Source organism: Myodes glareolus, chromosome 1, assembly GCF_982192425.1.
Source record: "Myodes glareolus chromosome 1, mMyoGla1.1, whole genome shotgun sequence".
Classification (NCBI taxonomy): Eukaryota; Metazoa; Chordata; class Mammalia; order Rodentia; family Cricetidae; genus Myodes; species Myodes glareolus.
In genome coordinates, this window is record NC_142026.1 from 10,734,641 (window position 1) to 10,748,286 (window position 13,646).

The 13,646-nt window shown below is 36.3% G+C and overlaps 1 protein-coding gene across 4 annotated transcripts in view; it reads right to left on the reverse strand.

Annotated features, from left to right (window-relative positions):
• Erbb4 (erb-b2 receptor tyrosine kinase 4) overlaps nucleotides 1-13,646 on the reverse strand; it is a 1,041,831-nt gene that overhangs the window by 45,746 nt on the left and 982,439 nt on the right. For all 4 annotated transcript variants that reach the window (XM_085698741.2, XM_085698747.2, XM_085698750.2 and 1 more), the window contains exons 22-25: nucleotides 12,470-12,545; nucleotides 5,087-5,233; nucleotides 2,566-2,663; nucleotides 926-1,096 (exon numbers count right to left, since the gene is read on the reverse strand). In XM_085698741.2, the coding sequence (XP_085554867.2) occupies nucleotides 926-1,096; nucleotides 2,566-2,663; nucleotides 5,087-5,233; nucleotides 12,470-12,545 (492 nt within the window). The remainder of the gene's footprint in view (nucleotides 1-925; nucleotides 1,097-2,565; nucleotides 2,664-5,086; nucleotides 5,234-12,469; nucleotides 12,546-13,646) is intronic.

The following is a 13,646-nucleotide window of genomic DNA, read 5'->3' on the forward strand; positions in this document are numbered from 1 at the left end:
GGCTGATTTCATTTCCATGCTATCAGGACGCCTTGGATATTTTCTGAAATCGTAAGTTATGTAGAAATCCCTGGAATCTCTAATGTGTGATAACATCTCACATACAGAGGCATTCATATTTTGGGTGGATATAAAGTCATTTTTAAATTAAAAATATTTAAATAAGATTTATTTTATTTAAAATGGATGTATGTTTGCACATAAATGCAGCTGCCCTCAGAGACCAGAAGAGAGCTGGATCCCTGAAAGCTGAAGTTTTCACCAACCTGATTCTGGAATCTGAACTCTTATGCAAAAATCAGTACATACTCGTAAGTGCCATCTCTCCAGTCCCCACATTTATTGAAAAACGGGGATCCATGAATACTGAATTTAATATATGAAATGTAAGTTCTCAGAAGTGTCTATTAAAACCTGTCAATGCCTTTGTAAAGATTCACTGGGCATCTAAATATGATCCATTATGGGTTAAAGGTCACACACATCTCTGTGCTTGTATTTTACTTGTCAGAAAAGTGAATGTTTCTTCAATGAGTGAAAACAGTTGTACTAGTATTGAGCAATATGGCATACTGTAATGTTTTAAACAAAGAACAGTAAATGCCAAATTGGTAAGAATTTTTGTTCCTGTGGGAAATTTTATTAGTTTGGTTCTTAGCAATTAAAATTTGTTTAATTTAAGATGGATAAGATGGTTTCTTTTGAAATGATGATATCTCAAGGCACATATTGTATTGTTCATGCTTAACTTCGAAAGTTAACTGTATCTGTATTGAGTTTGACATGTTGTTTGAGGATACAGTGTGTTTTTAATATAGACTTTGCAATAGTTAGCTCTATGGTTATTTGGAAATTTGTATGCTCACAGTGTATATGCATTTATTTCTCAGAAATAGCATGGTACTTGTGTCTAATTACTTCTTACCCTATTGGAGTCAATTCTTGCTCTGGATGTGTAGATGGGAGGAGGGATGTTGAAAGCCTGGGGTACCAAGTATTCCTCAGCATCCATCATGTCTTCCAAATCTTCTTCATCCAAGAGATTCTGGAAGAATTTGCTGTCATTTGGACTGGGAAGCTTCATGCGATCATCGCCCTGAAAGATTGCCCATAAGAAATGCACAAATCATTATTCTTTCCTTCATAACATGTAGTTTCAATAGTAATTTTATATAATAGAAAAATGAACAGCAAGAGAATCCCTGTGCTCATTATAAATCATCTTTAGCTTAACTACCAACTAGAAAAAAATCACATACAGTTGTTAGATATCAAAAGGTATAGAATGGAATATAAGAAGAATGTAATAAATGCAACAATAACAAGAATAAACTAGGGCAGGTGATGTGTGTATTTCAAGGGTGGCAAAATCCACTTCAGATCTGAGAGTAACATCTCACTGTTGAGGAGGTGTATGGGTTGAGAAAAGACAGTAGGAGACAACTGACACCAGTTTTTATTTAATATGGCTGCATTGATGCTACGAAGTCAGGACACAGATGCCCGTGGTTTATCTTTTGGTATAAGGGCATCATTGTCAAAGTAATAGCATTCAAAAATCATAGTACATTAACACAGACAATGTATGACTTTGGAAGCGGTACAAAACACCTTCTAAATTTTGTTCAACTTGTCATTTCTTGGATATTTTCAGCTTTTCCAAATATTTGTAATATTAAGGTAAACAATTTCAGTTTGTGAAAGTTATTTTGTGGGGAAAACGACTGAAAATTACCATCTTCTAAATTCTGGCTTTTGTCTTCATGTTACTTGAAGGTAAAGGTCCTTTTCAGTGAAGAAAGGTAATTGAGAATATTTGAGGTACAGCTTTTTAGTCTTTAGGTAAACATAATGACAAATTATTACATCAATTAAGTGATCCAATCTATTTGATTCCAATGTCGAATGGAAACTTTCTCTTGGTATGTTCTTTAACTTAAATAAGTACCAATTCATTTGAATTCAGTTATTGCTTGAATACTGTACACCCCCAATAAAACAATCAATATTTACTTCTAAAATTAACCTACAAAGTAAGGTTTTGTTATGACCTTGTCATGGCATTTACATTTATACTTGGCTTTGTTTATCGTCTTCTTGCAACCCTCTCGCATGGATGTTCATGTCCTTCCGTTTCCTAGTAGTCTTTCTACTTCTATAGCATATGTATTCTGTTACCTTCTTGTGCCCAGTTACCTTTCCCTTAAGACCCTTTTTTCCTTTCTCGTGCTTCTTTTCTAGTTTAGTGAGCTATACCACACACATACCACACACACACACACACACACACACACACGCACACACGCCACACGCACGCGCACACACACGCACGCACACACAAACGCACGCACACACACACAAATGCACACACAAACGCACACGCACACACACACGCGCACACACACGTAGGATATGCATATGAGAAAGAACATGTAGTATCTGTCTTTTTGACAATACTTTTGACAATACAAGTTGATAGAGCCAAGTTTAGACCCACCATTTCCTAGGCTGTCTCACATAGACATTTGATTATTGGATAGTCCCACCAAAGTCACAATGACTAACCTGAATAACTAGGTATCTTTGAGGATCTCTAGCCATCCTGGAAAACTCAGCAGCCAGTTCCTTGAATTTTGGCCTGCTGTCGGCATCGATCATCCAACCTGCCAATCGATGCAGAGGAAGGTATTAGTGTATCCATGCTTGGAGAATGTGATGTTGAAACTTTAGGAAATACAGACAAAATGCAAAAGGTATTGTGTTAATAATAATGTGCAAAAAGTTCTATGAAAGAAAATCAGTGAGAGAAGCAAAATAATCATGTAAGACTGTGACTTAGTAAATTGTCATTGGGGACTGCAATATTATATTAAAATAAAGGAAAATTTTTAAAAAATTTAGTCTAATTTTAATTATGTCTCTGTGTCTAGGCATGTACACATGAGCGGAAGAACTCATGGACATCAGGAAAGGGTACCAATCAACCTGGCATGTGCACATGCATGCCAGGCATTGCTCAACCTGAGCTGGAGTTACAGGCAGTTGTGAGTTGCTTGACTGAGGTGCTGAAATCCAAACTTGGGTCATGTACAAGAGCAACACAAACTTTTAACTATTGGACCTTTTCTATGAGACCCCTAATTTTTATTTTGTTGATCCTTTACAAATTTAATTTTGTCCTTGAAAATAAATCTCAAGAACTTAGAAAATAGATCTAACTATGGAAAATTTTAGAACCTTAGATTCTGTTGTTTTTATTTTGGAGTGTGGCGATAATGTTTTTAAAACCTTCTTGGTGGTTATAGACAAGATAATTGAGATAGAACGTGAAGTTTTATATCAAGAATCATGGTGTAAAATATTTGGTTGTCATTATATAGTCCTGTGGCACAAAAGGTTAAAAGGGGGAACTGAAAGCAACTGCTTTTTGACAGTTTATTCCTGGCTAGAAGGAAAAATGCAGAATGCTTTGTGATGTGTGTTCAGCAACGCTCATCAGCTGATCTTATTATTGACTTTTCCAACATAAAAATACTAGTTTTCAAGGTAGGTAGTAATCTTTATCTGGGAGTTTAGGTCAGCGGACCTTAGCCACCTATACTCTGTTTAGCTGAGGTGTTGACAAGAATAACAGCACCAAGCTTTCCTTGGTTGCTTTGGCAAATGATCCCTTTCTAAAGCATACAGTCTCCAGGGGAAAGGGAAAAACAAAAGGTAAAAACTCTCAATATGCTTTGCCTAATAAGGCAAAATCTTTGCCTGTCTTTTCATCATCACATTGCAGTATTCAAATCACATGTGATGCTGGTCATGGTTTCAAGTTCCCATACAAGATCTGAATGCTTTTTAGCTCTCTTCAGGATATAAAGTAAACAAGGCCTGACCTAATACAGCTAGGAATTTTTCTTTTTCTTTTTCTTTTTCTTTCTCTTTCTCTTTCTCTTTCTCCTTCTCCTTCTCCTTCTCCTTCTCCTTCTCCTTCTTCCTCTTCCTCTTCCTCTTCCTCTTCTTCTTCTTCTTCTTTGGTGCTATGTCTAAAGAGTTAACTTTGGGTACCATATTATGCATCCTTTGTGTCGTCTCTCCTAAGCTCAAACACTCTACATCTTATGGGTATTCATTTCCAAGAACGCTTGTTAATGCCAAGATGCTAATGACAAAGCTACTGGAGCCAAGAAAGGTTAACTTCACAGTGAGATATTTGTTTCTCTCCAACTAAATATTGAGTAAATAGGTCTCCGCTTAGAGAAAAGGGCATGCTGACCTGCACTGCAAGGGGGAGTTTTTACTTCTTCCCTTCCTGTCAGAACAGATCACACATGTCATGAATATAAATATGAGAGGACCTGGGCCCAGAGTCTCTGAGTCTCTTATTAATAAAATGCTTATTCACCTTCACCATTCTGTGTCTTTCTTTAACCTTATGTAAATCAAAACTGGAAAACCAAAGATTATGCGAGAGAAACGGCTGCCTGTTAATCTCACTTAAATTAAGTCAGAAACCCCAGAGACTTATTTAATTCTATTAAAATGAAGGATCTAGGCTTCCAGAACACATTTATAATACATATGTGTCTGGGGTATAAAAGTGGAAAGGGAAGGAAGAACACTTGACGTAAACAAATGATGAAATTGAAAAAGTAAGCATTGTAATCTTTACTTCAATGCAGATCTGTATTTTCTGATTCTCAACCTGCTCTGCTAATTTACATTTGATTAAACCTATAGCCAATTAATTCAGTTTTAGACTATCACTGATGTTTAGATATGTTCCCATAAAGATTAACGTTAATATTATTACTAACTTTCTTATGAATAAAGATCTCTCTTTATGAAAATCTTTGATGGGCATGGAAATTATAAGAATTAGAAGAGTAAGACATGCATAATTTTTACTTTGTAGCTTGGAAGCATGCTATTATTTCATAATAATAATCACAACAAACTTGTATGTATCTTCTGCATTCATAAATATTCTTGCTCCAATGTTTTTCAAAGCAAAGAAACGTTTTGCAGGTAAAACAATCTAAACTGTTATTTGACTAAGAATGCTGATGCAAGTGGTAACATTATTTTCCAGTCTTACATTTGACCATGACCATGTAAACGTCAATTGTGCAGATGGGTGGTTGAGGCAAACGCTCTCCTTTCTCTAATAAATCTGGGATTTCTCGGGTTGGAATTCCATCATAGGGTTTTCCTCCAAACGTCATCAGTTCCCATATTGTGACACCTAATTGGAAAGAAAATTCATATATAAGCAAATTACTGTTACAATTTTGAATGAATGCATATAAAATTACTCTTTAAAAAGCAAACGTTAGAAACTCAAGGAAAACTTCACATTGTTTCATTCACATCAACAATTGCAATGCAAAACCCTGCAGGGGCGATTCACAGTAAGAATTTTCTTACTGTTGTTTTGGAATTGTTAATGCATAGCAGGAAAACTTTAGAACAGATACCAGAAATTAAAACAAGCTCCCGATTTGTACCTACAGGTAATGCTAATGCTTACTGATGAAAATTGTTTCAAATATACTGAAATCCAGGAAACAATTCCTTTACTGTATGCATGTGCTCAATACAAAATAAATATGATTTCAGGAAAAGCCTGACGTGGATAAATTTTTTAAGCGAGTCTTTTGGTGGGAAAAGCTGTCAAAGGCTGAACTGGCAGCTGCAGAACATTGCAGGTGTCTGTTGTTACTGCAAAGCCTGTGCCTCACTTCTCTGGTAACACACAAAATAAAAATAAGTGGAATAAAATTTAGTTAGCACATACAGGAGTCTTCATGAGGACCAATCCATATGGAAGATAGAATACATAGGAATGGATATCCACAGAAATGAGAAATGAAGGAATGAAGAAATATGGACAGCTTACTTTAATCTAATGATATGATATTTTTGAACCACTGACAGAGAAAATAAAATAACAGGCAACACTAAGAACAAAAATAGAAAATGTAAAGCTCAACAAAAATCACTGAAAAATAAAATAAATTTAAAAAAGAACAAAAGCATCTATATTTTAAAGATTACTTCTTTACTATAATAGATAGATTCTCTATTACTGAGTCTTATCCATAGGCCAGAATATAGTTCAAAGAGAAACAGCTATGTAAGCATGGTAGTGTTACAATATGAGTCATGATTGAGCATATAGAGATTTATTTTAGTTTAAAATCTGTTAATTGGGGTTATATGTTCTGAATATCTCTGTGATGATTATTTATTTAAGCTGGTATATGCCAGTCACCATTGCCTGAAAACTATATCTCTCTCTATATATATAGGTACACACACACATATATATACATACACATATACATATATATATATATACTTCAAACTACCTTGCAGAATAGAATAATTAACACTAATTGGATTATTCTCTTAATATTTTTATTCTCTAATTTTTCATTGTCACATACATGTACAACTAGTGACACACTTCAGCAGATCAACTTTTCCTAAATCCTTATTTTTTATGTAAATATCTAGTTGCTCAAGAAAGCCATTGTTTACACTTCAATGGATAGCTATCAAAATGGTGATCACTCTTTTTAAGCAAATCGACCACGGTATTATATACACACATTTATATACATACATACAAACATACATTCTTAGCACACAGGGCACATGCACGACGGAAACATTTTTTTGAGCCCATGCTTGCTGTTGCAAAGGACAGCGCAGGTATTTTTAAATCTCTATCAGATTTTCCAAAATAAGCAAAATTTAAAAATCATTACAGGGCAAAACAATAAAAATATTATGAAATATAATGTTAGTAAGTACAAAACCAAAGACTAATATGTTCAAATCCTTGCTTCTAGTAATGTAGTTAAATCTTTCTGGAGTGGTGGCACCGTGAATGTTAAAGTGACTGACTTTAGTATATAGAGAAATTTCAGACAGACTATATGAGAAACATAAAAACTTACATTGCAATTTGATCACCTTTAAGACATATCACAACTGATGCATATTCTGTGCATATAAAAAGGCAGCGAGTGATAATTTTCATCAGAAAGATATTATAAACGTGGATATGTACATTCTCTGCCACTTATGCCTCTTGCAATCAGCTATAGCATATCATAATAATCTTGAGATATCTGATGAAAATATTCTGAGACTGAGGCTGTGACTCCAAACAGCACTATGCATCTATTTGTTAATGTTCATTCGACAGCCTGCAGAATTTTGAACTCATTGTGAATAAAATTATGATAGCTAGACTTACAAGATTTTCTCTAAAAGACAAATTGTAGTAATAAAGCATGTCTTTTTGACATTTGTTTGTTTGTTTGATTTGAGGTCATGAGCAATTTGCTAGAGGCAGATTGTCACCTTTAAATTTAGTGAGACACAAGTACAAAAGGGGGAAAAGGCATATGTATATATAAATATGTAGTAGAAAATATGAAAAATTTATGTGATATAAATCCTCACTACCATAGACTTATCTACATCTGCAATATTTATTATGTATATACACTAACATGCATGACAATCTGTACCACACATGAGTCTATGATAAACATGATATTATTGCTTTTTATTGACTGTTTAATAACTAAGCTTGTTTAAATATTTGTCTTAACCATAAAGACATATTTTCTACTCACAAATTAGATTATGTGTGACCTTCTTGGAAAATTTAACACCACTTATGACATAGACATGGGAATTTTGTGTTGAGATGTTTTAGGCCTCTCTCTCTCATTATATATATATAAAATTGGTAAATGAATTAAATGTTTATTTATACGAAGTGATGAAAAAAGCTAAAACTAAGCCAAATTTATGAAAAATCAATTGTACTGTGCTTTTAAATTTTATGATCACTTTGAATTTAGTTTTTCCTTCAGTTATGTGATTATATATACTATATATATATAGTAAATATTTATATTAAATATATTTTTTTACATCCTGACTGCAGCATACCCTCTTTTCATTCATTCTCTTTCCACCCTCTGACCTCCCCCTCAATCTACCCCTCCTCTGTTTTTGTTCAAAAAGGGTCCCATGGATATCAGCAAAGCATGGTATATCAAGATGCTTTAAGGTCAACACCTCCCCTGTGTTCAGGCTGAGCAAGACAATCCATCAGTAAGAATAGGTTATCAAGAGCCAGCCAAAGCATGAGGGACAGTCCCTGCTCCCATTGCCAGAAGTCTCACAAATAGATCAAGTTACTCAACTGTTAGATAGATAGATAGATAGATAGATAGATAGATAGATAGATAGACAGATAGATAGATAGATGATAAATGAAAGAAAGAAAGAAAGAAAGAAAGAAAGAAAGAAAGAAAGATAGATAGATAGATAGATAGATAGATAGATAGATAGATAGATAGAGGGAACCAAGGTCAGTTCCATTCAAGTTCCCTGATTGTTGCTTCATACTCTGTGAGATCCCATGAGCCAAGCTAGCTGTTTCTTTGGGTTTTCTGTGATGTTCCTGGCCCTTCTTCCTAGAATCCTTCCTCTCCTCTCCTCAGCAGGCGTCCCCAAGCTCAGCCCAATGTTGACGTCAGGCCAATCCAATTGGCCAGGGATCTCTGAATCTGCCTCCATCAGTCACTGAAAGAAGGGTCTCTGATGACAACCGGAGATTTACCAATTCGATTACAGGAGATGGCCAGTTTAGGCTTTGCATCAGCTGCTGTCAGGAGTCTTAGCTGGGGCCATCCTTGTGGACTCCAGGGAGTTTCTCTTGCATCAGCCGTCTACCTGATCTACAGACTGTAAAGACTATCTTTTCTGTCATCTCTCTCAGTGCTCGCCACCTCCGCCCATTCCCCAACCTGAGCCCTCAAGTTCCCATGCTCATCAGCTCCCAGTCCACCAGGATCTCCTTTATTTCCCCTTCCCACAGAGATCTATGTGTTCCCCCTTGAGCCCTCATTACTTAGTCTGGGTCTATGAATTGGAATGTGGTATGATAATATGATTTAATTCAAGCAATGTAAGGGGAAGAGGGTTTACTTCACCTCACAGTTTAAGGTACCTTCCCTTATGGTAAGAAAGTCGAGGCAGCAGGAGCTGGAAGCAGGGGAAGCTACATCACATCCACAATCTGGAGACAGACGGGGATGCATGGATGTGCAGTGGTGCTCAGCTTGCACTCTCCACTTCATACAGTGCAGAGACCTTGTCTAGGGAATGGATGGGTCGGTTGTTGTTCTTCAAATAATATAAACATGAGGATTCCCATAGCCATGCCCAAAGGTTCATCTCCCAAGCAATTCTACGTTCTGCTAAGTTGACACAAACCATCTCAACTTCTCTCTTTATCAATGTGCAATCTGAACACACCAATTTTAAGCCATAACTTTTCACTCTTTGTCCCTATATCCTCCTGATGATTTTATAAAATGAAATCCATTCAGTTCAACCATAAAGTCCCAATAGTCTTTAACAATTCCAAAACTTTAAAAGTCCGAAGTTTCTTAACTGTGAAATTTTGAGCTCTTTTTTAAAGAAAAAAAAAAGTTGTATACTTCCAACATATAATAATGGCACATGCAGACACAGAGTTAATCTGTTCTATCTAGAATGGAAGAAACAGGGCAAACACCGAATCCCGACCCTCCATGTGTGGCATCTGGATCTGATAATGTAATCAACTAAGTTTCACAGGCTTGGGTAACACCGCCTCTCACAGTTTCAGTTCTCCTAACTTCAGCAAACACATGTTATTTTCTGAGCTGGTTCCTTTCCATGTCGGCACCCCACACTCATGCATGTCCCATGGTCCTGGCATCTTGGATAAGCCAGTCTCCAGAGCGGTTGTGATTTCTCCTTCATGGCTTCACACAATGGCCTCCCTGGACCTAATTCTGTCTTGACTGTTCTCCATGACCTCCTCAATTTTGTCTCTTTCAGGCCTTTAAACCACACCACATAGATGACACTTCCAAACTTGGACCCCACTGGACCACAGCTTCATTCATTTCTATGTGCTGACCCCGGGGAAACTTCCCTAGGCAGGTGTTTTCGAGGAACAGGGAAAACCTCCAGTTTGGGCTTTCTTCCTTAAAGAAAATTTGGATCCTTTCATGTTGGAATCTCTGGTGATTGAAGTTTTGCTCTCAGCACACCCCTTTCATTATCCTAATGCATGTGTCTTCGTTGGTGGTACCCAGTGACAATCACAGTAGCATCCTGAAGGTTCCTCTGTCCTAAAATTTCCTCTGCCAAATACAGCAGTCAGTCATCTCTCAATTCCACTTCACTCAACTTCTCTGAAAACAGGCAGAATAAATACACACAAAGGGCTTCTCTTCCATTAGCTGCCCCTTCCACAACAGCCTTGCTGCAGACTTCAATCATCTATGGTTTTCTCATCATTGCTGACTTCCAGACTCCTCCAGAATGGCCCATCAATCTCTTCTTGGCCATTCAAGAACCTTTATAGCCCAGACTTCCAAACTTTTCCACACTCCTCCCATAAACAACAAAAGAAAACAAACAAACAAACAAACAAAAGCAGTTCCAAAGGCCCAAGACCCATGAGGTCAGGTTTTATTACAAGCAAAAGCCCCATTTCTTGGTACCAACTGCTGTCTTGTTTTGTTTCCTGCTTCTGTCATAAAATGCTCTGACTAAAGAAACTTTTGGAGAGGGGAGTTATTTTGGCCCACAGTTCAGAGAATAATTTACAGTGTGAAAATATCAACACAGCAGAAGCCTGAAGCAGTTGTCAGGTCGCATGCACAATCTGGAAACAAGGAGGTATGAATGCACGTATATTAACTCAGTTCACTTTGTCCACTTTATATAGCATAGGATCTCTTGCCTAAAGAATGATTCTACCCACAGTTCATAGGTCTTCCTGTCTCAATTTATGTGTTCAATGTGATATACTACAGTGAGAATGATGCCTATAGCAAATTTCCCAGATGATTCCAGACACTATCAAGTTGAAAATTAACACTATCACACCAGGGCTTTTATTGTTTTCCTTTTTTTCTTCTATTACATAAATTTATTTAGTGTATATGTGCATGTGTGTGTGCATGTGTGCATGCGTGTGTGTGTGTGTGTGTGTGTGTGTGTGTGTGTGTAATTGTGGGGCTCTGCACATGCCACAGGATATGATGGAAACCCAAGGACATCTTGAAATACTTGGTGTTCTTCTTCCACTGTGTGGGTTCTGGGGAAGGAACGCACGCCTTAAGCCTTGTCAATAAGCTCCTTTACCTTGGGAGCCATCTTACAGACTTAGAGGCATTACACTTTTATTACCAATTAATGCTAGTTTTATGTGGTATACTTAAATTTAGACAAAGCATTGATCCTTTCTAGCTAAGTTGTATGTGGACAAAGTTATAACAACAAATTTCTAACTAGCTCTTGAACTGAGTTCAAGAAATGAGAAAGTGTTCTAATCACAAATATTAACCTCTCTCTTTCCCACCATTCATTTAACCTTACTGTCATTCCAAAAGTAGTTTGTAAGTGAAAATCAGATCTACAATATGCAGTACTCTCTCTTCACTACCTTCACAATCACGTTATTGTGTCTATTAGCCACCCATGGTTGCCACAGTAATAGAACCACTATTGCTTTCTACCATGTAACATGTGTCCCTTAAGCCAAAAGACAGACAGACAGACAAAACTATGGTTTTGTTTTGCTTTACCCTTTAACACTGATAACTTTCAGAGTTATATGACTGATGTAGGAGAGTCTTCTATCTATCTGTTGCTTTCATTGGCTAATTAATAAAGAAAACTGCCTGGCCTGATAGGTCAGAACATAGGTAGGCGGGGAAGACAGAACTGAATTCTGGGAGGAAGAAAGTAGGGTCAGGAGAGCCGCCGCCATGAAGCTGCCAGGTCAGACATGCTGAATCTTTCCCGGTAAGCCATGACCATGTGGCGGCATATAGATTATTAGATATGTGTTAATCAAGATGTGAGAGTTAGTCAGTAAGAGGCTAGAGCTAATGGGCTAGGCAGTGTTTAAAGGAATACAGTTTCCATGTAATTGTTTCGGGTAAAGCTAGCCACGAGCCTGGCGGCTGGGAGCCAGGCAGGACGAAAAGCAGCCCGTCATTCCTATTCACTACATATGACCAAAGAGTTGTTGAAAATTAAGGCCATGAGATTCTAAGTAATCATTTATAACATTTCCCAGTGTTTGTGTTTGTATAAAAATAAGTAGATTTATCAGATAAATTGTATTAAACCAGAGTTTATAGGAGAAAACTTACATTTAGAAGAACAGAAAAAAAATCATGAAAAGATAGATAAAGTTGTGATTTGGAGTATTTAGGATTTTAAAGTATATACCAAAGTGTTAATTCCTTTAGGAAGTCAAGCTTATTTGTAAGTGCTTCCAATAAAGCCAAAATATGACTTTATATATTTTGTATATAAATATGTATGCATGTATGTAAACATATTTTTCTTTAGAAGACCAAAATTATAAAGATTTATTTACCATAGCTCCAAACATCACTTTGATGGGTGAATTTCCTATAATGTATACATTCGAGAGCCATCCATTTAATTGGCATCTATAAAAAAATAAAAAAAGTGAATTAATAAAAACAACACAAGAAATTATTGTTATATTTTCTAAATGCTAGTTTCTGGACTGACCTCAATTATATTTTTTGATGGTGTGTGAATATAGCTATAAACCAGTTGTTTTTCAAGATAGGGAACAAATAGATTGAAATTGATAAAAATCTAGATATATTTTAAAGCTTCATAAACAATGAAAAGAAAATTAAACATCTGAATAGCTTTATATATTTCTTAATGTCTACTCTCTAAATTATGAGTTAGTATGATGACTGGCAATATCATCAAATGTAAAAATGTTTCTATATTACATTTTCTCAGAAATGAAATTCCTCCCTTTTCAGTGATCCCATCTCTTCCTCAGATATGTTTTGACCACAGATGTAATGGACTTTTTTCTTCAGTTGCCCCTACTTCCTCTTCTGGTCACAAAATTGTCTAAAATCATGAATTTCATAGTTAGCTTTGCTTTGTTCCCCAGTCACAAATGATCTCCTTTGCCTGGGCTAGCCAGAATTGAAAATATGTGCGTTTTCAAAATAGGAGCTAGGAATAAAAAAGAATGCAAGAGGATCAGCACAAATCCTTTATCACTACAAGGAAAACAACTCAGCCCTCATACCCTGTCTATGATGGGTCAGCAGAATGTGTTCCAACTCAAAGGGCAGCATTATGGAGCTTGGGATATAATTAGATTCTATGGAATAAAGATAAACATTTCTACTTTGCAGTTGAAAGCTTAAAACTAAATAGGCATTTGAAATCATGAGGTTGGCTGCTCACCAAGGTGACACCAAGGTAACTCTATGACAGAATCATGGGATTCAGTGAAAAGGAACAGAAGACACATTGAAAGTAATTTCCCTGTGGGCAAGGAGTTAGCAGGCTTTATGGACTATGGACGCCGTGTTATAGAAGTAAGTTTAAATCATAGGTGGCTGGATAAAGACTTAATGGTGACCAGGCATTTAAAGCTATAATGAATCTTGCTTTGGACAATCCTTAACATTGTATGTTCTTAAGACAGGCGAAGTAATATGATTTATAGACTGCTATTTCTGAGAAATCTTGTCGAGAATTTCAGAGCTGTG